The following is a 23,766-nucleotide window of genomic DNA, read 5'->3' as shown; positions in this document are numbered from 1 at the left end:
TCTCTTTGGTCCGTTCGCTTAGGTGGTGATCTTCCTTATATTCTCTAACGTTCAAAGTTGATTTGGTTCGAGAGAAGAGCATACATCAACCGAACGCTGTAAGAGACCAACAATTTCAAATGGGCTCAGTTTCGTTTTTCTTCTTTTAAACAAAACGCTCCTCGGTTCGCTTAGGTGGCAATCCAATTTCAAATGTACGTGTAAATATCTTCAAAAATGTATTTTGAAAAACTTTGGAATAATTTATACCTATTTGAAAGTGAGAGAGATTTAAGTTTATTCTTTTAACTTTATCCCTTTTTTCAATATATAAATCATGAGATCCGAGTTCAAAATATAATAGTCGACATCATAGGAATCTTATCAAAAGTATAAATATTCATGATACGATCGTAACTAAAAATTAAAATACTTATAAATATATCGATATATACTGTAAATTGAAAATTTTGATGTCAATATTAAGAATCAATAAATAACTGTAAAGATATAAATAATCAATTATTTATATGGGGTCAAGGTCTCTCAATGCACCATCGCCTCTCATCTTGCCATCTCGATCTCCATCGACATAGCCCATATGTCTTGACGCCATCTCGAGTCTCAAGGTGTCGTCGGCCATCGCAACTCACTTGTCATGCCATCGAGAACAGGCCTACGTGTCAATTATCTCATCGGGATTTCCCAAACATTCATCCATCCGGGTTCTATCGAGGCATTGGCCCTCCCGTGCCCATGTCGTGTCATTTACGGATACCGTACCGGATAGTGAGAGTATGCAGCAACCTCCAGCACGTGGGTTGGGGCGAAATACCGGCACACCCGAACCGCTCGATACTGTCCTTGAAAAACTCATTTCAAAGAAAGTCGCCCGAGAAACTCGTCTCGGCACGCTCGCCCCGCTGTGACACACGCATGTGCCACAAGGTAATTCACTTAGGCCACAGGTCCAAAAGTGAGTAATGGAAATGCATCTCAGCAGTGTACATAATAATTTTAGATTATATTTAAGTTTTTTTTTTTAAAAAAAAAAATATATATATATATATAATTAACTAATTAATTAAAAAAAAAACATGACACAAAGTTACAAGTAACAACCTCCAACCACCTTAACTAAAAAAACAAATTAATTAAGTGTAATTAAAACCTAACTAATTATAGAAATCCATAAATGTTAGCATAAAAAATAGAAAAGGAAATATATGACTCTTCTAATTCCATCCAATTATTTGACGAGCCTAGAATTTAACAAGTATCTATTTTGTTCTCCTCTCTAACCAGGTGGTAACGTCCTCGTTGGCACACCGTTCGATATTTTACTCTAATACCATTTGAAACAACTTAAGCCCATGATTAGTAGATATTGTCCGCGTTACCTATCGTCGTCAGCCTCACACTTGTAAGACAATTTGTTAGGGAGAGGTTTCTATACTCCCCTCTCCAACCGATGTGACATCTCACATAAATTCTCTCTTAAACAAAAAAAAATAAAAATATGCTAATTTTCGTAGTTATCGATGTATTGTTCAAGGTCACTATCATATCAACTTTTATTCAATATTCTAATGGATTTTTACTCCAACGAGCAAAACTCAACGAATTTACATGTATTTCTTACAAAACATCAAAGATCCAAAGAGTACGAGAATATGAACATTTGACCTATTGATCGAAAATAAACGAAAGATTAGATAAATACGAGATTAAAATCGTAGACCCCCAAAACTTTACTACACACAAACCAAGAAAAAACGAAACTTTAATTGAAGAAGACAACATATTAGCTTTAAAAAAACTAAAACAAAGCATAGCAATGAGTAACAGTCTCTTTAAAGACCACTTAAAATCTCGTGAATTTGAAGGGTAATACTTTAAGCTTTAAAAGTGCCTCTGCGTGTGTTTGAATCTGATTCGCTTAACAGAAGGCTGAGCGGTTATGGTCTGAGCGCGAGCGAGTTGTTAGAAGAGTGGCAGTGGCGTCAGTAGGCCATGTTTTCCCTCCACCTTCCGTAATAAATGCACCGTTGGGACTTCCCCTTTCATCCTTTTCTCGATACATTTCATTTCAATTTTCCCCTTCTCTCAGTTTTAACTCACTCCCCTGCTTCTCTTTTTCTCTTTTCCCCCCTCTTTTCTGTGCAAATCTTCTCCAATTTGCATGTTCTTCGTGGTTTTTAGCTGGTTTTGAGTTCTGGGTTTATCCCTTTTGTGGATTTTAAGCTAATGGAAAACAGGGATAAGCTTGTTGCTGAAGGGAGTGAAGTGGGTTCACGTGATGGAACCATTTCAATTCCTCTCGAAAAGGTTTGGTGATGTTTTTTTCCCTCTTTCTTCGTTCTTTTCTGAGTAATTTACTGGAATTTTCGTCGTGTTTTCAAGAGGATTGAATGATGAATCGTGATAACTTAGAACAGAGAGAATTTCGAACAATACCCTGTTTCTGATTTCATTCTGTTCTTCTTTGAACTGCTCGATCATGTTCTTATTTGTTCTTCCAGGATGAAGGCAAAGCTGCGATTAGTGAGGAGAAAAAGCTTGTTCATCAATGGAAGAAGCCGAATCTTGTCCTGGAGATACCGTCTCAAACACCCGTTTCGTCCCCTCAAGAATTTCATGCTATAAAGATGCCTCAAACTCCTAGGAAAGTGAATTTTCTGTTGACACCAAGCCCTTCTGATGTGAGAATTAATGGATCTGGGTCACCTGGTCCGCCTTCATCAAGAGGCAAATCATCTATAAGAAGTCTGTTTCCTAAGCTAAGCTTCATCCATAGAAGCTCTTCAGACATTGAGAAGGTTGCTAACCTTGGCCTTGAAGGTTCATCTCATGGGGCTCAAGAGAAGCCTTCAATAGCTAGGTCCTTGTCTCTCACGAAAATGTTTACTCCCAGGATAAAGAGGACTTCATCATTGCCTGTTACTCCCGTCGTTCACTTGAATCCCGAATCGGCACATGGAGGAAGTAGAGGCGCTACGAACCCAATTGTAAGTATCCTTAGGTTGAGGATGGTTGGGAGAGTAGTCTCAGATAGGCTAATTAAGGGGTACGAGAGCTTATGCTCGAAGTGGATAATATCATACCATTGAGGTGAGGATAGTCGTGGTTCCTAACATGGTCTAGAGTCATGCCCTTTACTTAGCTATGTCAATAGAATCTTCAAATGTCAAACAAAGAAGTTGCAAGCCTTGAAAGTGTAGTCAAAAGTGACTCAAGTGTCGAACAAAGGGTGTACTTTGTTTATGGGCTCCAGAGGAGTCGAGTTTCGATTAAGGGGAGGCTGTTCAAGGGCTCTATAAACCTCAGGNGGGTGTACTTTGTTTATGGGCTCCAGAGGAGTCGAGTTTCGACTAAGGGGAGGCTGTTCAAGGGCTCTATAAACCTCAAGGGAGACTCTATGGTGTACTTTGTTCGAACAAGGAGCGTACTTTGTTGGGAGAGGAGTCTCGCGTCGGCTAATTAAGGAGTTGATTATGGGATTATAAGTAAGGAGTACTTTTGGGGAGACCAAAAGCAAAGCCACGAGAGCTTATGCTCAAAGTGGACAATATCATAACATTGTAAAGAGTCGTAGTTCCCAAATTGTGGAAATTGATCCAATATTTGTGTTTTGTGCAGGGAAAAGGAGCACAACGATCAATATGTCGCTCTCTTTCGGTCCCCGTGAACGATAAAGAGAGAACCTTGACGAAGATGGATTCGTTTTTCCGTGTAATTCCTTCAACACCACTTGTGAAGGGAGGAAGTGGAAAGCTAAACACAGCAATAGAGGAAGCTGGTATGATTCAATGAAAGAACATCAAATACTGAAAATTTACATCTTTTGGTACTTATTCATACTGATATTAGGGAAAAAGTTGATTTTAAAACTTAATTTGATGGTCCAGAAGAAGATAATAATGGCGAAGACATACCTGAAGAAGAGGCTGTTTGCAGAATCTGTATGGTGGAGCTCTGTGAAGGCGGCGAGACGCTAAAGATGGAATGCTGCTGCAAAGGTGAGCTTGCTTTGGCTCATAAGGACTGTGCCATTAAATGGTTTAGCATCAAGGGCAACAAGACATGTGATATTTGCAAGGAAGAGGTCCGAAACTTACCCGTTACTCTGTTACGGATCCAAAGTATTCGAGCTCGAAACACCGGAGCGATCAGAGCTCTGCACGAAGATGTTCATGGATACAGGTTTCTTGTTTTGTCACTTGAAGCTTTGAAACTCCATTTGCAAATACTTGAATATGCAAATCTTTTCAGGGTCTGGCAGGAAGTTCCCGTGCTCGTCATCGTTAGCATGCTTGCCTATTTCTGTTTTCTCGAGCAACTTCTGGTAGATTTTTCATTTCTACAGTTCGTACATTGAATTCTTAGTACGTTCCGTTGAAGAAAACGTTGCTGTCTATCAGGTCGGTAAGATGGGTAGCGGTGCAATCGCGATATCTCTGCCTTTTTCGTGCGTACTTGGACTGCTCTCATCCATGACCTCGTCAACTATGGGTAGGCAAGCTAATAATGTTGCATAATCTATATCTAATCTTCTCATTTTGTTCGTTTTGGCGCTCGACAACCATTGAGGTTGCCATTTTGCAGCCATTAGTGTTCATCGTTTTCATTTTGGAACTTGTTGGCATAACTTGATTATGATTCTATTATGGAATGTGATTTCAGTGAAGAGAAGATTCGTGTGGGTGTACGCCTCATGTCAGTTCGCGCTCGTCGTCCTCTTCGCACATATCTTTTACTCCTTGGTGAGAACTCTGTGCACATGAATCTTTTATATGCCACTTTAAGATGTCATTTTAAAGCTGGTATCTGTTCTCATAGGTTGCCATCCAACCAGTTCTATCTATTCTTCTTGCAACTTTTACCGGGTTCGGAATCGTGATGAGTGGTACTTCAATTCTAGTTGAGTTTATCAAATGGAGAAGAAGATGGCAAGCTTCAATGGAGCAACATCAAACACAGATGATCACACGACCAGGGCAATTTCCTAGAACGTCGAGTGCATCATAAACGACACTGATACCAACCCGACCCAGATAGGTAAATTCAACAGAAACAATAGCAGAAGTTCAAACTATAGGTGATTTAGCTAGCTCGATTGGTTAAGGTACACACTCGTAAATGAGAAAGTTGTGTTATTTTGAAGTAAATGAGGAATTAGCTTCATANTTTTTTTTTTTTTTTTTTTTTTTTTTTTTTTTTTTTTTTTTTTTTTTGTTTCATGGTATTTTGTTGAGCCAAGTTTGCAATGATCTGTTTAGTTATGGTTTGAGAGTGCTCTGAAGAATGCATTTGTGGGAGTTAATGTTATGTAGATTTGTATTGCTCACTTCCTGATGTGAGTGCTTTATAGAATGAACAAATTCTCTTGTAACATACATTATTCTACTTTTGTGGTAAACATTTGAAGATTTAAATAAATTTGTATAACAATGCAAAAATCAGAACAAGCATTTTTCAATTTCATTGGAAGATTGTTGCTAGAAATTGCATCAGAAATGAATTCATTACACCACTCGAGACTATCAGACACATCGTGAACTTAGAATCGAAAACCAGGTTCGAATTAAGCAAAAGCAGATATTCAAATTCAGATTGAAACAATTAGCACAGTACTGATTGAAACAAACATACAAAACTAACAATATTGTACAATTTCTATCCAGAACCAGCACAAAGTTTCCACATACAGTCCACCATGACCATAAAATCCCCCAAATCTAAACCCTAGGTTCTAAAATACCTAACCTCCAAAGCCGTAGAGAGTACGACCTTGCCTCTTGAGAGCGTACACAACATCCATAGCGGTGACGGTCTTCCGTCGAGCGTGCTCAGTGTAGGTCACGGCGTCGCGGATGACATTCTCGAGGAAGATCTTAAGAACGCCGCGAGTTTCTTCGTAGATCAAGCCACTGATTCGCTTTACGCCGCCTCGTCTGGCCAACCGCCGAATCGCCGGCTTCGTGATTCCTTGGATGTTGTCCCTCAGAACCTTACGGTGCCTCTTTGCTCCACCTTTTCCAAGGCCCTTCCCTCCCTTGCCTCTGCCGGACATTGCTGCTTTTCCCGCTTCCTCTAAGGATTTGAGAGTTTTTGAGAAATTTCTGATGAAAAAAGACTCGAAATCTGTTGTTGTGAGAATCTAATGACAAGAGTGGTTACATATATAGTAGAATGAGATGGAAGGATGGCCGTTGGATGGCGATCCGTGTACCCAAAGGATTTTGTTTCGTGGCCGTCCGATTTCACATGGATTGTGAGTTAGAGGTTGGATGGATGCGTCTCGCGGATGGAGGACTTTCTAGACTTGTAAGAAAAGGAAATTTATAAAGTTCCGAATAAGATTACATTTTTTGTTTTGTATTTTTTTTCTTTTTTTTTTAATTTTATGTTTAAACTTCTTGAAAAATAAAATAACTATAACCATTTTTATTATTATAAATTAGTTCAAATCTTTTCTACGTTTTTTTATTTATTTTATATTATCCTAAAATTTGAATTTAATTTTTAATTTCTATTTTGTCGAGTTTTGTAAATTAATACCTTTTAGAATGATTTATCGACTTAATAGAACTTTAACAATAATTCGATAGTAAACATATTCTAATGAACTTTAATAATATGCATTTTTTTAAAATGAATTGAATCCGTTAAGTATTTGGACTAAATAGAAATCAATTTCATTTTCAAACCTTTATAATCGAACCTGTCATTTTTAAAACCTCAAACACCAAAAGAATATATTAGCATTTCACCTCAAAGATAGAATCAGATTGATTCTCTAAATGCTTTTTTAGACATTCCTTAATGTCCCGGCTATTTACAAGAACGTGAGAAGCAAATGAATAATTATTCGCTCCCGAAAGAAATCGAAGAATTTCTCGAAAATCCAACAAGACCCATTTCTCTGACAGATAGTCAGAATTTCATATAGGTTCGAAACCTACACAAAAGTCCACTTGATCTCAAAAATTGTTAGNGAAGTTCACTTGATCTCAAAAATTGTTGAAGAAAGATAGTGAACATGTGTCTTTCATTAATAATTTGTCAGAACTTATTATTAAATAATGAAAGTCATTTTAATAATCATTAACATAATAAATAATAATAATAATAATAATAATAAGTAATTTGTAAGCTTGTAAAGGAGAGATTAACAATAGGAAGCTCGTTGAAATAAAGAGGAAAGATGATCAACTTTTCATCATCTGAACTTCATCTTCGACATGATTTTTCTCGGATGAACATTAACTGATTTTTTGTTTTATTGAACAAAAATAAAGAATATACAAGAACATGTATGTGTCTATATATAATATATAACAATCCGACCAACCAAAACATCCACAATGAGTTACAAGAACAAGTTCCAATCTAAAAGAATGGTTTCAAGCTGATAAATACAAAAACCAACACCCACAAGCACGAGTTAGACCAAATCGTTCCCAAAGACATTGACAAAAAGAAAACAAAATAACATTAACATCAGCTCCTAACAATTCAAAATTAGCAGTTTTTTCATGGCAGCAAAACTAAAACATGCTCAAACTCGAAGCTGTACGAATAACATTGCTAATGAGAGAAGGACGAGTTCGAGTAACGAGCATGCGTTGTAGAATTTAAACAGAAAACCATGAACCCCATACTTTGACATAAACAGGATGCTGCAAGAAACTATAAATTATGTTCACTAAAGTAACAAATCAATGGGGACACAACCAGTTGGACCTATCTTCACAATTATAATTTGGTATGCAGCTATAATCAAGTTCATAATTCTGTATTTTGAAATTAAAAAATGTTTTTTTTTTTTTGTCCAAAAGAAATTCTCTCTTTATAAGATGGGGAATTTAGAATTAAATAAAAAAAATGCATAGATTCAAACAAAAGTAGCAAGCATAGTCAGAAAGACAACACTCACCAAAAACGCCTGGAATGTTTTTGTCTAACTTGTCAAGAAAATAGCAGTAGGATTCCCTGGGGATGGAGGATTCTGCTTCAATAATGAAGCCAGAGCTCCAGCTTTTGCAATAGCATCTGTATCAGACGCACACAAAACCTCCACCTCTTCCAAACCTATTTGCCTCTTAATCAACTCCAAGTTCTCTTTAAGGACCTCGATCTCCCCGAAAGGAAGCTTCAAGTCCAAGGCATGAACCCCGAGTGCAGCGACCTCGTCCTTCTTAAACCTCAAAAATGGCATACATAACTTCTGTGTTTGTCTAAAGTCTGATGCCTGACCAACTGAACTCTTCTGTAGTGCCTCCATTATTTCACTATCTGGTGCAAATGTACGTTTAGTCGAGTCAAATTTACATCGGAGTATCCTCAGGCATTCGGCTTTCCATCCATCAAATTGCTCATTCACATATATCAAGCCAGTTAATTTCTTGTCCTCAATCACGGATGTGACGGGAGCACCCTTCTTGTTGCCTTTTTTAGATCCTAGAAGTTGTTTTTGAAGAAGCTTTCTCATCAAAACTATCGAGTCTTGCAGGTATTTGTTTGCACTTTTGAGAGTTAAATCAGGAGAATCAGCCGAAGGCCAGCCAGCATTAACAACAAACCCTTCCTTCTTCAACATTTCCCTCCAAACATATTCTGCATAGTGTGGACAAATTGGAGTGATAAGTCGTGTCTGGACATCCATAAAGCGGAAAACCAAATTGCGATTCATGCCTCCAGCCCCACATGAAAACCTGTACTCGTCCCTCGCTGCTTGGAGATCATAAAAACCAGACTTCAGAGCTTCTCTAAACATGTAATCTTTGTAATTTTGCTCGGTCGTTTTAACTGCAATATTGATTTCATTTTCAAAGACACGATCAGCATAGGTCGACGGAGGGCCTTTTCTAAGGAAGGAAGAAGAATCAGCCTGTAGAATGTCTTCCATCCATGCAATTTCTTTAGTCAAACGTAATATTGCAGCATTTGCAGTCTCAAAAACAAAATTTGCATCATCAACACCATCACCAGCATCAGCCAATGAGAATCGTGTGGCGTCAGCAGAAAACTCTTCAATTGCCTGACGCAGAGTTCTAAAATTCCCAGTAGATTTGGACATCTTTTCAGAATTAAGCATGATGTGCCCATTGCATCTGAACCCTCGTGGCCAATGGTGCTCTGGCATAATTGCAGTATGATTATAAATACAGAATGTCAAATGATTCTGAATAAGATCTTTTCCAGAAACCCGAAGATCAAATGGATACCAATACTCAAACTCTTGTTTCATCTTATTAAGAATTGAACGTGAGATACCAGTTGATTTTGGTTCAGCAGCACCACAAAAGACAAAATCCCACACTTCATCAGTCATCTGCTCGGGTTTTATTGCAGAGGTTCCTGATCCATACAAGTCCCCATTATGCAACAAATGAGCAATGGTGTAGTAAGCCATGTAAATGGTGGAATCAGACAAGGATTCAACTAGAAATTGTTCATCCCAAGGAATACGCGTTCCAAGGCCAAAACTACGTGAGCATGCCCACTGGTTAAGCCAACTAAGTGTGTGCTGAAACCCATGCCTTGTCTCATCAGAAAACAGATTCATGTTGGCCAAGCAATCTTCAGCCAACTTCTTCCATTCTGATTCCCCATATGTGATGTACCTGTTCAAAACACCATTAGAATACTATTAGGTCAATCATGATATGCTTAGTCATCAACTAATGAGTTAGTTAGAGATAGTCACCATTGATCTGTAAGAGCTACAATGCACTCATCTCCAGACCGGGAGGTAACACGCTTCTCAGGTTCACTGTATGGGATAGCTTGACCAGTTTCAATTAGCTTGCTCCGAATCATAGGCTTTGCTTCCTGCACTTTCCTCCCAGAAAATTCACCAACAATTAGTGTTCCATCAGTAAATCCTTTCAAATATGTTAATCTTTTAGCTTCAGCAAGCTTGTCCTTTTCATTCTGACTTTTAATTTTTAGATCCACGCAAACTTTTTCAGCAGCCCTATCTCCAAATTCTGGGATATCAATAATGGGAACAATGTCATAGGGAAGCACCCATTCATCTTTAACACCATATTTGGCCCTAAGAGCTGGTTTTGATTTTAAATCATGCATTGCCATATAATCATCAGGAGCATCACTAGGTACACTGGTCACGATACCAGTTCCCTTATCCGTGAGAATTGTAAGCATTGGAAGAGCATAAATGATCTCATTAAAGGCTAGAGGGGACTTCAATGGGAGCCCTATCAAATCATTACCAGTCAGCTGAATCAGGCAAGTGGGTTTTTCAGGAACTCTAGAAAATTTCTGATAGGCTAAGTTAAGGGCGGATCTTTCAGTAATAATAAATACATCAGTATCATTAATTTCAAATGCTCCATATTTACCCTCAGGCAGTACCCAAGCATTTGTTTGACCATACATGGTCTCAGGTCTCAATGTTGCAGCAGCTAAGTACACTTTTCTACCCTCCAACACACCCATTTTAGGAGGAAAAGGTGGCACAACCTCCATCTTAATCAGTGTGTAATCCTGTGGTTGAACCCCTTCACCAGATGCCCTATCATGATCGGCACAGGGTTGGCCATCTAAGGGTGAATATATGGTATATCTGACATCTTTCACAATTTTCCCCATGGATTTCAACTTCCGCATCTGCCACTGTACAAATGAATCAAAAAATGGATTCATATCAGTGGTAATAAAAGATCGTCTCCAATCACAACCTAAACCAAAAGCTTTAAGGTCCTCCATAGCTAAAGGAGGAAAGAACGTCAACCAGTTATAAGGAGTTTGAAACTTGGATATCTCACTATCAGACAGACCAAAACTGCGCATTATTTCCCACTGGTACATCTGCCCACTTGACTTCGAAACTGCCTTAGACTTCTTGCCCTTGAATTTGTCAGGTAATGTTGGGTTACTTTCATTTGCATCCTCGGATTCTGCTTTCAAGTTTTCTTGCTCTTCCATTTGCCTAGGGAAGACAGGTGGATCACCAAACTGTTGGATTTCCCTAGCAAGCTTATCAGCAGAGGCCTTGATAGGCATTCCTGTGCAGTGGAAACCAAATGGTAATAGGACATTTGCACCTCTTAACCTGTGATATGCTGCAGCAAACTCCAATTTTGAAAGGGAGAAAGCATGCCCAAGATGCAAAAATCCATTCATATAAGGAAAAGGAAAGTTTCCAAAGAACTTCTCTCCCTCTTTAGGAGGTGTTTCACATGCCTCAGCCCTGAAAACATCATTCTCTTCCCACAAAACTCGAACCTTTGATTCAATTTCTCGGAGACTGTCCCTCCGAGCAAAGCTTTTCCCACACTCCGATGCCATGTCAGTAAGACAGAAAAATCTGCAGGCATCAACAACATCATAAGATGACAGCATAGGAAGCACTCTAAAAATTTAAAGCATACAAAAAAATCATTATAACTAACTTCCATGCATCATTTAAGACTGCATATTGTACGTATACACATATTTCAAAATCCACTCCCATTTAGAAGAATGACAGACAAAAAAGCATGTTAGAATTTAAATCCATAAAGAGGGGCGGAAAAGTTAATTCAACTTTAATCTTAATTTAAGGGACTATAGTTAACAGATATAGGAATTTATAAATAAGAGGTATCACTTAAAAAGAAATTAATCTTCCAAAGATTAAGGGGTCTTTGCTTCCAAACCATCATTTTAATCAATGCCGCTCTCAACCATTATAATTATTGAGGCTAAATTACACATTTGATTCTTGAGTTTCAGCCAAAGGACCAATTAGACACATGNTCCAAACCATCATTTTAATCAATGCCGCTCTCAACCATTATAATTATTGAGGCTAAATTACACATTTTATTCTTGAGTTTCAGCCAAAGGACCAATTAGACAGAGGTGAAAACTCTTGGACCAAAAGTGTAATTTACTCTACTTATTTAGATTTAAAACTAAAATAGGTACAACTTCCCAAGATACAAAGAAAGTAATTTTATGAAGTGAATGTGAAGTTTTTTTTTTCTTTTCTTTTTTTTTTTTCTCTCTAATATCCATGAGTGTCCGGGTTAGCTTGCACACATTGACCATTCTCATGGGGACAACCGCCTCATCCTACAATATTAGGTTGCCAAGGTAATTTGCAGGATATTAAATCCTAAGTAGATACTTACCATGGCTAGAACTCATTCCCTCTATGCCCCATATTATTTACATGGCCCTTCATGACCACAAATAAAGTAAATCTTGGAAGTGCACTTGAAGCCTAGCCTAAAAAGTCACCCTGTACTATATGCCACAATAGACTACAAAATCAAACTTGATATTCCTACAAATTATGATGACCAAACATCAAATTATACTTCAAAAGACTACATGACACAATCCCATAGCAAAGTAGAAACTGTATCTACTCCAAGATGGTTTTAGCCAGCAAAAACAGCATTTAATCTTGAAAAAAAAATCTCCCACAAAAAAAAGTATATTCTTATTTAATTTCATACTCACAAAGCAAACAGGACTGGAAGTGAACCGAATACTTACATTTAACATTCCCTTACATTTCAATTCATGAACTGGGTCATTCCCTTACATTTAACATTCAACAACATAAATCCACCCCCCCAAAAAAAAACATATATATATATATAGAAAATAAAATAAAACACACACACACACGAAGTAGTACTAGAACAAAACCTTTTCAAACACCCAGATTTAACGTCAAACGGGGAAACTTCCAAAGGGAGGGATGAAGGGAAACTAAAGTCATGTCTGTACCTTATATTCCGAACAGAATGCGGATTTGTGGAAGATGGTAAAAGCCTCTTCAAGGAATGAGAAAAAGCCAGTGAGAGACTGATAAATTATTAAACCAACGAGAGATAGAGTGTGTTTGCCCTGTAAATCAGATGGTTTTGAGAATGAGATGAAATACGGATTACAACATAGGCCTAAAAGTATAAGAACAGAGAAGAATAAATACTTGAATTCTGAAAATATAAAATAATAATAAGATGATCAACCGTTGTCAAATATTATTGTCTTTAAGCTAAATGTATATCTATATCTATAATATATATATATATATATGCTGCAATGAGGAGAAACTTTAGCTTCCTATTTTTCCCTCAACTTTTAAATATATACCTATTTTGTCCTCCAACTTCAAATTTAGGAGAATTTGTATTAAATAATAAGACGAGAGAAAAAGGTGTAAAGGAAGATGAGAGGGAAATAGGGGAGACCGTAATTCATTCTCCAAAGAAATATATACACAATTGAACAATGTGGGAGAAAATTTTTATGCAGAGTTTACCCACTTCAACGTAATTAGTGTACCCTTTTATCTTAATTTCTGAAATGAAGTAGTTGAATTTTTCATTACGGAAGAAAAACAATCCACATTCACATAATATCCTGATTGGTTCATCTACCTTTAGATTTAAAACAGGTTTGAACTTACCAGAGTGATTGGTTCATATTCCAATCGGATTCATGCCCTTATTTCCATAAATTCAAAATACCATTAGCTATTGAACGGTAATTGAGGGAGAGAATTTCAATTTTTAAAAAATAAAAATAAATAAATAAATTATCGTCTTCTCCCAACTATAATCTACAAATATACAAATATAATTAAGGTTGAATTTGTCAGGTCAATCACTCAATCAAGCTAAAAACTAAAAGAGAATTGGATTATTAATTCATGTTCGAATCAGAACAGTTGAACACACACCAGGTCTCAATTTGCCGTAAGGCTGTTTACTTCCGTTGCTACGATTGTTTCACTAAACAAGTTCTAATTAGTGTTGTCCGAGTAAAACGAAAGATATAGATGAAGATTGGGACAATACCTGTAGCAACAATGCAGTAGAAAATCAGTGCAAAACCCCTGGGAGGAAGGAGGCTGCAGAAATGGAGGAGGACAGGGCGGGAAGAAGAAGACGACGAAGTGAAGTGGATCAGCTAGGGTTTTCCAAGTGGGCTGAGATTTTTGTTAAAAAAAAAAATAATAATAAAAAAAAAAATAAAAAAACCAGTGGGCACAGTGCGTATATTTTTGTTTTATTTTTCTAATTTAATAAAATTTTAAAATGTATAATTATGCAACTTTTCCTTGTAAGGAAACTTCTCATTGAATTGAGGCCTAAATAAGAGATACGTCTCCCTTTAATAATAATAATAAATAAAAAAAAACAAATTAGGTAATGAATTGAAATAAGAGACTTAATTATTCATTTAAAAAAAAAGAAAAATTATTATTGGAGTGCTAATCCGAATTTTAAGCTGTTTTTTAAATGATAATCTACTGTTTACGTGTTTATTAAGGAGAGATTTATATATATTTATACCTGTTTTTTTTTTTGTCCCCACCCCGTAGGATCTCTCAAATCCAATTCACCTCTCACGATGGGCGATCTTTCAATCCTGTCTTCTCTTAAAACCCAACGTTCTCGTGACACGCCACCCAATGTCTGGTTTTGATAATATTTGTAATAGTTGAAGCCTACTATTAGCAGATATTTTCATCTTTTGTTTTTCCCTTTTGGATTTCTCCTCAAAGTTTTAAAATGCGTCTACTAAGACCAAGTTTCCACACTCTTATAAAAAATATTTCGTTATCTTCTCTAATCGACGTAGTATTTCACAATATTACAAATGGGTATTAGAGTGAGTCACCATATAGTTCGTGACACCGGTCGAGTAGGTCTAAATTCTCTTCATAATAGACACGTTTTAAAAATCTTGAAGACAAAGTCGAGGATAATCTATTCTTCATTTGATATTTGTTTGGAATAGAGAAAAAAAATATAATCACATAAATATTAATACATTTTAAAAAAAAAAACAAATTAGGTAATGAATTGAACTAAGAGACTTAATTATTCATTTAAAAAAAAAAGAAAAATTATTATTGGAGTGGTGATCAGAATTTTAACCTGTTTTTTAAATGATAATCCACTGTTTACGTGTTTATTAAGGAGAGATTTATATATATTTATACCTGTTTTTTTTTTGTCCCCACTCCGTGGGATCTCTCAAATCCAATTCACCTCTCACCACGGGAGAAATTTCAATCCTGTCTTCTCTAAAAACCCAACGTTCTCGTTGATACACCACCCAGTGTCTGATTTTGATAATATTTGTAATAGTTCAAGCCTACTATTAACAGATATTCTCATCTTTTGTTTTTCCCTTTCTGGGTTTCTCCTCAAAGTTTTAAAATGCGTCTACTAAGACCAAGTTTCCACACTCTTATAAAAAATATTTCGTTATCTTCTCTCATCGAAGTAGTATTTCACAATATTACAAATGGGTATTAGATTGAGTCACTATATAGTTCGTGACATCGGTCGAATAGGTCTAAATTCTCTTTATAATAAACACGTTTTAAAAATCTTGAAGACAAACTCCAGGATAATCTATTCTTCATTTGATATTTCTTTGGAGTAGAGAAAAAAAATATAATCACATAAATATTAATACATTTTTAAAATTTTAATTAAATAATAAACATATAAAAACGTTCACTTTTTAACTCTCACGTGATTAAATAATATAGAATAAATTATTATATAAATTTGCTTCTGGAAAAAATAAAACACTAAATTGAAATAAAAAATAATCAAAGAAAAAAAAAATTTCAACGTCGTTTTTCATGAGTTGACCATTCGTCTCTTCCGTCAATATCAAATACCGAAAAAAACGTGTAAGCAAAATGGCAATTCTACAAATGTTCATCAAATACGAGGGGTAACATCGTAATTACACATAGTGGAAACACACCCGTACGTTATACATCCCCGGCAACCTGCGAAAAACGTTTATGTCGTTATTTCACCTTTTATTTTATTTATTTTTTTATTTTAAATATTGTCTAAATTATAAAAAATTACGATTAATCTCTGTCCATTATTTTACTAATATAGTTGCAATATTAATTTGATATTTTTTTTATAAATATTTTAAAATTAAGATAAAAATGGTTAAGATGTCAAATTTGACAGGTTTGAATACATTTTCTAAAAATTTAATTAAAATAATCAAAATTTGCCTAAAATTGTAATAAATTTATTTTGTAATGATAGTTTAAAAATGTTTATGAAAATGCCAAAATTAATATTGAATTTTTTTAAATAGAGAGGTTTTTGTTTTGTTTTGTTTTTTTTTCTTTTTTTTTTTTTTTACATTAAATAATTAGTGTTCATTTTCCAATTATTTATTAATTCAAATACAGAAATTCTTCACAATTTTTTCACGGAGATCACACCGGGAAGAAGCTCCGGGTCTGCAACAACCACCAGTTCTTCGTCTTCTCAGTCTTCCGTCATTCTGAAACTTTCCTCTCAAATTTGAGACTGATTTCTTTTTCAAAGCCGCAATCTCAAACTCCATTAGGAGATTGATTTCTCTTTCAAATTCGCAATATCAAGCTTGTAAGTGTTGTTTCCTCCACTCTTCTTCATCTTCTTCTTCTTTTTGCTGAACATTCCGTGCTGAATTTGAGGTGGTTTTGTTTTGTTTTCCGATTCTAGTTATGTAATTTTTTTTTGTTTCTTCGAGGAGTGATCTGTGAAATTGTCTGTTTAGGTGTGTACCTTGGACTGAATTTTGTAATTTTTTTTAATAACCATTTCTAGCTCCTTGGATTCTGAAATTTTCTATTAGTTTTTGTTTTTGTTCCTTTCTGGCGATGCATGTTATGGAAAAGTACTAATGGTTTTCAGTTGGACAGCTATTGCTTAGAATGATGAATTTTTGGTACATGCATTTCTTAGACGGTTGTTTTACTTGTATTTCTGAGACGGTGGCTTTACTAACTGGAGAAGTTGTTTGAGTTTTATATTTGAGTTGGATCTTGATCAATCTACGGTTTGTTGTAGCGACGATCGTGATCTGAAATGACTTCTGTTGGAACGCTACCGTCGCATCTTTCGGGGTTGAAAGGCGGAAATGTGAACTTAGGATTCGCGAAGCGGTTGCAATTGGTAAAAGTCTCTGATTTAAAGAGCATTAGGTCTCCTGGAAGGAAGGTTTTGGTCATACGGAATTCCAATTCTGGCCCTGATATTGCGGAGCTTCAGCCCGCATCGGAAGGGAGTTCTCTCTTGGGTAAAATTTTAACAATGCATGTGCATTATTTAGCCCTCGTTTTTATCCAACTTATACTTGATTTTTGGTGGCAAATAAAGGACATGAAAGTCAAATATGGATTTTACTTTTGTTGCCTTTTTGTTCACTCTGACTCGATTTGAGAGAGAAAATGATCTTTTGTTAAACAATTTACGAAGTGGGAGCATTTGAAAGTAGGATGGAGAACATGGGTTAAAAAATCATCCTTAACCCAAAAGTATATGTTAACCAAAAGTATGTTTAAGATTAAATAGGGAGAAAATCATGATGATATCATTTCAAGCACAGGAGTTCTGATACTGATAAGTAATTCTTTCAATATATATTATTCGTCCTTAACAGTAAGGAAGGAATTGTATTTTTCCCATAAATATATTGAGTACCGGTAAGACAAAAAGCAAAAAGCATCTACCAGTCATAAAAAATATTTTTGTTAACCTATTGTTGCATGTAAGAATGGATCGCTGAATCATGATGACTTTAATGAATCCTCAATAGCGATGAGATCTAAGGAAATTAGCAATGCATTACACACGGGCAAACTAGTGGTTGATGTTAANTGATGACTTTAATGAATCCTCAATAGCGATGAGATCTAAGGACATTAGCAATGCATTACACACGTGCAAACTAGTGGTTGATGTTAAAAAAAAAACTAGTTTCGTTTTTATCCACGTTTCTTCACTTTCTGAAGAGCAAAAGATAAATGTTATTTAAGTATTGCCAAAATGTACTTTAAAGGTTGGTTTTATTTAATTAGATAATCATCTTCCATTGCAGTTCCTCGACAAAAGTACTGTGAATCCCTAAACAAAACAGTCAGGAGGAAAACACGGACAGTGATGGTTGGAAATGTTGCCCTTGGTAGTGAGCATCCCATAAGGATTCAAACAATGACAACAACTGATACAAAAGATGTTGCTGGAACAGTTGAACAGGTACTTTAATATTTCTTCTATTTCAGTTATGTTTTCATTTTGCAATCCCTTCATCAGTATTCTGACAATAAAAGTATTCTTTGATACTCATTTTATTGTGAGATGTTGTAGTCAATGGAACATGAGTATCGCAATTATTAGTGCTGAACGAGTTGAAAGCTGAAAATCAAATGAGGTTATAACTATGTGATAAAAGTTCTTGTTGTAGTTTGTCCAAATTATTCTTGATTTCTTCTCATGGACAATATGGATGTTGAAGTCTATAGCAACTAAGAAAGACATCACCATGATAGAAAAACTTTGATACTTTATATTGTGGTGTCATGTACTTTTTGTAATTTTGAAGATGAACNTGGACAATATGGATGTTGAAGTCTATAGCAACTAAGAAAGACATCACCATGATAGACAAACTTTGATACTTTATATTGTGGTGTCATGTACTTTTTGTAATTTTGAAGATGACCAATTTGTATTCGTAGGTCATGAAAATAGCTGACAAGGGAGCCAATCTTGTGCGGATAACAGTTCAGGGGAAGAAAGAAGCAGATGCATGTTTTGAAATCAAGAACACCCTTGTGCAGAAAAAGTAGGTTTAATATTTATATATTGAACATTTTTTGGAGCTTGGTCTCTATAATTTATGATGTCTCTGAAAATTCTATTTTGCAGTTATAATATACCTCTGGTCGCAGATATTCACTTTGCTCCTCCCATTGCATTGAGAGTTGCCGAGTGCTTCGATAAAATTCGTGTAAACCCTGGAAATTTTGGTATGCTATTTCTAATACTTACATTCTGCATAATTTCTTCAGAAAGATTGTTTGTGTGTCAAGCTCACGTCTAATGCAGCTGATAGGCGGGCTCAATTTGAAAAGCTAGAGTACACTGAGGATGATTATCAAAAAGAACTTGAGCATATTGAGGAGGTAAAACTTCTTCTCACTTTTTTCCCCCTTCATATGTTGCTGGAGCATATTGCAATTTTAGTACTCGGGAATGGAAACTAATATTACAAAAGGCACGTGTTACCAGTTAGCAATATGGTCAGGATAGTCTGTCATCAACAAATTCTAAATTATTGTGATTACTTGTTTTTTAATTTGTAAAATTTGCAATAATGAACCTGATTCTTTTCTTAAATAATGGGGTTGGGGAATTTCTCCATAGATAATATTTTTTTCCTGTTTTAATTGTGAAAGGTTTTTACTCCGTTGGTTGAGAAATGTAAGAAGTATGGAAGAGCAATTCGCATTGGAACAAATCATGGGAGCCTTTCAGATCGTATAATGAGCTACTTTGGCGATTCTCCAAGGGGAATGGTTAGCAATTTTTCCTCTAAATTTTTATAAACAACCTTTTTTTCTTGATTTCTTTTTTGAACTTAGCATGGGGATGTTATTAATAGAAGTTCTCCCAAGTCCTAACAGGTTGAATCGGCATTTGAGTTTGCAAGAATATGCCGAAAGTTGGACTTCCATAATTTTGTCTTTTCCATGAAAGCAAGCAATCCAGTAATTATGGTTCAGGCATATCGTTTGCTTGTATCTGAATTGTATGTCCAAGGCTGGGATTATCCATTACACCTTGGAGTTACTGAAGCCGGAGAAGGTGAGGATGGACGAATGAAGTCTGCCATTGGCATTGGGACCCTTCTTCAGGTATAATGTCACCAAATGGAGTGCTGATAGTCCTATATCGTATCATTGCCTTTCACACACAAATTGTATGTAAACTCTGGGTCCCAATATCACTAGGTTTTCCTTTTTCAAGAGTTCTATTTTCTTGTAAAGAATCTGTTGACAATTACTCTTTCAGTTCTCTGCAAATTTCTTTCGAGTCATTGTGGTTGGGTTGATCACATACCCCAAAGAATTTGCACATTTAGAAGCCATATCAATGTGGAGCATTTAGAAAATTATTTCTGTTGTACAGGATGGTTTGGGTGATACTATTAGAGTTTCTCTAACAGAACAACCCGAGGAGGAGATAGATCCGTGCAGAAGGCTGGCAACCCTTGGTATGAGAGCAGCTGAACTTCAGCAAGGAGTGGTAGGACCCTTCTTTTGTTGTTGTTGTTGTTGTTTTGTGTGGTAATTCTTATATGTATAATCTCTTTAATCTGAATATTGTACTCACTACTCACAAATCTTTCCTTGTCTATAAGGTCCCATTCGAGGAAAAACACAGACACTATTTTACTTTTCAGCGTCGATCTGGCCAGTTGCCCATGCAAAAGGAGGTCAGCTTTTTATGATCGTAGTACTTTGCCCTGCTGCTGTATGTTCTTAGACTAAGATAAATGATTGATTGTGATACAGGGTGAGGAGGTGGATTATAGAGGTGTCTTGCACCGTGATGGCTCTGTTCTCATGTCGGTTTCCTTGGATCAATTGAAGGTGCACTAAGACTTTCCTAATTTCAGCTCCATGGGGTATCCCAATACGAGAAAGGTGTGGAAACTATCTAACTTCTTGTTTTCCTACCTCCAGGTGCCAGAACTCCTGTACAAATCTCTTGCAGCAAAGCTTGTTGTTGGCATGCCGTTTAGGGTATAATTTATTCTGGTTTCTGTATAAGATAATCCCAGTCTTTTCTACTTTCTATTCTTTTTCCTCACAGTTTTTGTCAATTTGGTTAGGATCTAGCCACAGTGGATTCAATCTTACTGAGAGAGCTTCCTACAGTAGATGATGCTAATGGTGTAAGAACTTCCCTTTCGGTTTCTGATACGTTTCTATTTTTGCTGAGTGGGGAGGGGGGCAAATAGAAGTTGTTGCTTTTAATTTTTTTTTTTTTTTTTCTAAGTGCATCTGATGAATCTAAATTTGATTTTCTCTGTCTCATGATCAGCGTCTGGCTCTCAAAAGGCTGATAGACATAAGTATAGGTGTCATAACTCCTTTATCTGAGCAACTTACAAAGCCATTGCCGAATGCCATGGTTCTGGTCAGTCTGAAGGAGTTGTCCACTGGTGCTCACAAACTTTTACCTGAAGGTATGTGTTTTTCCTGTTCCTGTTAGTTCCGTTTGTTTCTATTTCAGTAAGTATGTTCTTTTTCTTTTTATTTTTCAAATTTCCTTGCAACATCCCATGTCAATGAATTTGCTCAGGCACACGGTTGGTTGTTTCTGTACGAGGTGATGAACCATACAATGATCTGGAAATCTTGAAAGAGATTGATGCTACAATGCTTTTCCATGATTTACCATATTCAGAAGACAAAGTGAGCAGAGTGCACGCTGCAAGGAGGTATAATAATATTCCTTTAGGAGCAATTTATTACTTATTATCTAGAGCAACATTGAGTAGCTTGTCAAATGTTGGTTTCAGGTTATTTGAGTATCTATCAGAGAATGCTCTTAGCTTCCCTGTGATTCATCACATTCAGTTTCCAAAGGGAATTCACAGGTAGTTAAATTGTTCATTAACTTGATTATTATTTGAAGTGTTCAAGCAATGAGTTTTATTTTCCCTTGTTGCTTATAGAGACGACTTGGTTATTGGTGCTGGTTCCAATGCGGGATCCCTTTTGGTCGATGGCCTCGGAGACGGTGTCCTGTTAGAAGCCCCAGATAAGGATTTCGATTTCGTAAGGAATGCATCCTTCAATTTGCTACAGGGTTGCAGAATGAGGAATACGAAGACCGTAAGAAAACTGTTTTCTTATGAAATTTATGCTTATTTTCTCGCAATTTCTTTACTATGTCTTTTATATTTCTTAGAAAAACATTTGAATTATTGGTCAAAGTCTGATTTCAAAATCCGATAATGAAATCATTCTTAGAAAGTAGATAATAAAACAGCAAGAAAAACTCGTAGGGAAAATCGAAAGTTGAATATTAAAGGGTTATCAAATGTGCCTTTGAGTAAATTATAACTTTTTCTGGATTACATCCTTACACACTTCACTGCAGGAGTATGTTTCATGCCCATCTTGTGGCAGAACATTGTTTGATCTTCAAGAAATAAGTGCTGAAATTCGGGAAAGGACATCTCATCTTCCTGGAGTTTCTGTAAGTTACACAGATTTTGAACTTTTATTAAATGATGATGATGTAAAAACAGCAAGATTCAATTTCATTTCATTTCTTCCTAATGTCATCAGATTGCAATTATGGGTTGTATTGTAAACGGTCCTGGGGAGATGGCTGATGCTGACTTTGGGTATGTTGGGGGTTCTCCGGGAAAGATCGATCTTTACGTTGGGAAGGTAACGTCCCGTCGCATCTAATTCTTATACTTCAAACTGATAGTGTATGGTAGTGTATCTTATACTTCATTCTTATCTTCATTGACTGGTAGTGTATCTTGATAAGAAGTTTTGTGTGTTCTACAGACCGTGGTGAAGCGTGGAATTGCAATGGAGCATGCAACGGAGGCTCTAATCCAGCTAATGAAAGATCATGGCCGGTGGGTCGACCCTCCGACAGAAGAATGAGAGAGACGTCGACGTGGTACGTGGTAGTTCTGGTTCGGTAGATAAAAGAAAGAGGAAAGAGATAGATGAGGGGAGACCACAGCTTTAATTTGTGTTGTTAAGTTACTAGTGTCCACCATTGCTCATTGAGTACTGAAAGAGACAGCATCTTTCACAATTGGTACGTAAATGACTCTCTCTTAACTTCCCTCACCAATAAATAGCAAATATAAAAAAGAGTTGCAAATCATTCTCTAACCTGCACATATAATTCTATTGCTGTTATTTCCTTAGTTTTTTAATTTAATTATAGTTAATATGGTTGGATAGAATTAGGAAATGTTCATGGGTTTATAATAAAAAAAATATCCTCCTATTGGTGTGATGGGTTTATAATCAAAGAATATCATTGGTACGAGGCCTCGAAGCAATAGTCATAAAAGCTTATGCTCAAAGTGGACAATATTATACTATTGTGAAAAGAAACTTTCACGTCCGATTTTGAAAGGGGGAGATCCTATAGTATCCTATCCAAATTTAGTATTGTGGAGAGTCGTGTTCATCCAACATATATTAATCTTTTCTAAATAAATATTGGAAACATATTCTTGGTATGAAAAATCATTATATACCAAAAATCATTATTATTGTGTAATGTTATTAACGTTTAAAGTGTAAATGAAGCCTCACTTGAGTGTAGTTTCATTATCTGATGCTTGATTTGCACTAAATGAAACTTTAATGCAAATTGATGCTTGATTTGCACTAAATGAAACTTTAATGCAAATTAAATTCATGAGGATGATAAAGACCTTTTAATTAGATTTATTTGTACAAATTGCAAATTGCACATATCACTTGCAAACTATAATTTGTTATAATTGAACTCATAAACGTTTCTTTATAAAAACCCTTAACTTTTTATATGAACTTTTAAAACGGTAAGAATTCCAACTTTCAAAATTTAAAATTTGAACAATTTATTCTTTCTCCCATCTATACTCTCTCTCTCATTCTTAAAATAAACTCTAATACTCCCTCTATCTTTTGATTTTGTATATTACATTTGACCACTTTAATGACACTACGAGGTTTCGTTGGACCCATGTGTAATTCCATTTTCAACTAAGACTACTCGATCTATCTTATTCGCTTAAATATTTGTGTAATTTATGTAAAAGTTGGTCATTCGAATTTCTAATAAAGTTGTTAGTGTTGAGGTAGTAATTTTCTTGTTATTAGTTGAGTCATGTCTTTTTGTAAGTTTCATGTATTTTTCTCTAAAAGGCATTTGGACCCTATAAATAAGAGATATCATT

At 35.8% G+C, this 23,766-nt stretch overlaps 4 protein-coding genes across 5 annotated transcripts; 2 read left to right on the top strand and 2 right to left on the bottom strand.

Moving 5' to 3' along the window:
- Positions 1 to 1,912: 1,912 nt before the first annotated feature.
- On the top strand, positions 1,913 to 5,375 carry LOC111788751. Of its 2 annotated transcripts, none has more exons than XM_023669229.1 (8): positions 1,913 to 2,307; positions 2,502 to 2,987; positions 3,619 to 3,778; positions 3,891 to 4,182; positions 4,252 to 4,324; positions 4,401 to 4,491; positions 4,663 to 4,742; positions 4,819 to 5,375. In XM_023669229.1, the coding sequence occupies exons 1-8, from the start codon at positions 2,227 to 2,229 to the stop codon at positions 5,005 to 5,007; spliced, it is 1,452 nt and encodes a 483-aa protein (XP_023524997.1). In that variant the 5' UTR covers positions 1,913 to 2,226; the 3' UTR covers positions 5,008 to 5,375. The 2 variants fall into 2 exon arrangements, with proteins under 2 accessions (XP_023524997.1, XP_023524996.1); XM_023669228.1 differs by having other exon boundaries at positions 1,914 to 2,307; positions 3,888 to 4,182.
- Positions 5,376 to 5,535: 160 nt separating this feature from the next.
- LOC111788752 (histone H4) lies at positions 5,536 to 6,149 on the bottom strand. The gene has a single exon (XM_023669230.1). It carries the CDS (start codon positions 6,050 to 6,052, stop codon positions 5,741 to 5,743), a length of 312 nt encoding a protein of 103 aa, XP_023524998.1. The 5' UTR covers positions 6,053 to 6,149; the 3' UTR covers positions 5,536 to 5,740.
- A 1,135-nt stretch (positions 6,150 to 7,284) lies between these two features.
- LOC111787828 (leucine--tRNA ligase, cytoplasmic-like) lies at positions 7,285 to 13,940 on the bottom strand. The gene is made up of 4 exons (XM_023667886.1): positions 13,809 to 13,940; positions 12,733 to 12,852; positions 9,692 to 11,317; positions 7,285 to 9,608 (listed from the first exon to the last, which is right to left on the bottom strand). The coding sequence occupies exons 3-4, from the start codon at positions 11,296 to 11,298 to the stop codon at positions 7,943 to 7,945; spliced, it is 3,273 nt and encodes a 1,090-aa protein (XP_023523654.1). The 5' UTR covers positions 11,299 to 11,317; positions 12,733 to 12,852; positions 13,809 to 13,940; the 3' UTR covers positions 7,285 to 7,942.
- A 2,252-nt stretch (positions 13,941 to 16,192) lies between these two features.
- LOC111787829 (4-hydroxy-3-methylbut-2-en-1-yl diphosphate synthase (ferredoxin), chloroplastic) lies at positions 16,193 to 22,776 on the top strand. Its single transcript, XM_023667887.1, has 20 exons — positions 16,193 to 16,391; positions 16,839 to 17,067; positions 17,869 to 18,026; positions 18,509 to 18,615; positions 18,699 to 18,799; positions 18,879 to 18,955; positions 19,229 to 19,348; positions 19,457 to 19,687; positions 19,962 to 20,078; positions 20,194 to 20,268; positions 20,348 to 20,425; positions 20,519 to 20,578; positions 20,668 to 20,730; positions 20,880 to 21,024; positions 21,141 to 21,279; positions 21,361 to 21,438; positions 21,517 to 21,676; positions 21,945 to 22,043; positions 22,136 to 22,240; positions 22,367 to 22,776. Exons 2-20 carry the CDS (start codon positions 16,857 to 16,859, stop codon positions 22,466 to 22,468), a joined length of 2,226 nt encoding a protein of 741 aa, XP_023523655.1. The 5' UTR covers positions 16,193 to 16,391; positions 16,839 to 16,856; the 3' UTR covers positions 22,469 to 22,776.
- Positions 22,777 to 23,766: the final 990 nt, after the last annotated feature.

The sequence above is a fragment of the Cucurbita pepo genome, chromosome LG02 (genome assembly GCF_002806865.2).
Source record: "Cucurbita pepo subsp. pepo cultivar mu-cu-16 chromosome LG02, ASM280686v2, whole genome shotgun sequence".
NCBI lineage: Eukaryota > Viridiplantae > Streptophyta > Magnoliopsida > Cucurbitales > Cucurbitaceae > Cucurbita > Cucurbita pepo.
The sequence above is the reverse complement of the archived record's forward strand: the minus strand, read 5'-3'. Positions and strand labels throughout refer to the sequence as shown.

Coding starts and splice junctions, on each gene's coding strand:
- LOC111788751 (XM_023669228.1), top strand. CDS start 2,227: ATGGAAAACAGGGATAAGCTTGTTGCTGAAGGGAGTGAAGTGGGTTCA. Junction 3,779..3,887: donor CACAGCAATAGAGGAAGCTG/GTATGATTCAAT, acceptor TTGATGGTCCAG/AAGAAGATAATAATGGCGAA. Junction 4,183..4,251: donor GAAGATGTTCATGGATACAG/GTTTCTTGTTTT, acceptor AAATCTTTTCAG/GGTCTGGCAGGAAGTTCCCG.
- LOC111787829 (XM_023667887.1), top strand. CDS start 16,857: ATGACTTCTGTTGGAACGCTACCGTCGCATCTTTCGGGGTTGAAAGGC. Junction 18,027..18,508: donor TTGCTGGAACAGTTGAACAG/GTACTTTAATAT, acceptor TTGTATTCGTAG/GTCATGAAAATAGCTGACAA. Junction 19,688..19,961: donor GCATTGGGACCCTTCTTCAG/GTATAATGTCAC, acceptor TCTGTTGTACAG/GATGGTTTGGGTGATACTAT.
- LOC111787828 (XM_023667886.1), bottom strand. CDS start 11,298: ATGGCATCGGAGTGTGGGAAAAGCTTTGCTCGGAGGGACAGTCTCCGA. Junction 9,609..9,691: donor GTAGCTCTTACAGATCAATG/GTGACTATCTCT, acceptor TGTTTTGAACAG/GTACATCACATATGGGGAAT.
- LOC111788752 (XM_023669230.1), bottom strand. CDS start 6,052: ATGTCCGGCAGAGGCAAGGGAGGGAAGGGCCTTGGAAAAGGTGGAGCA.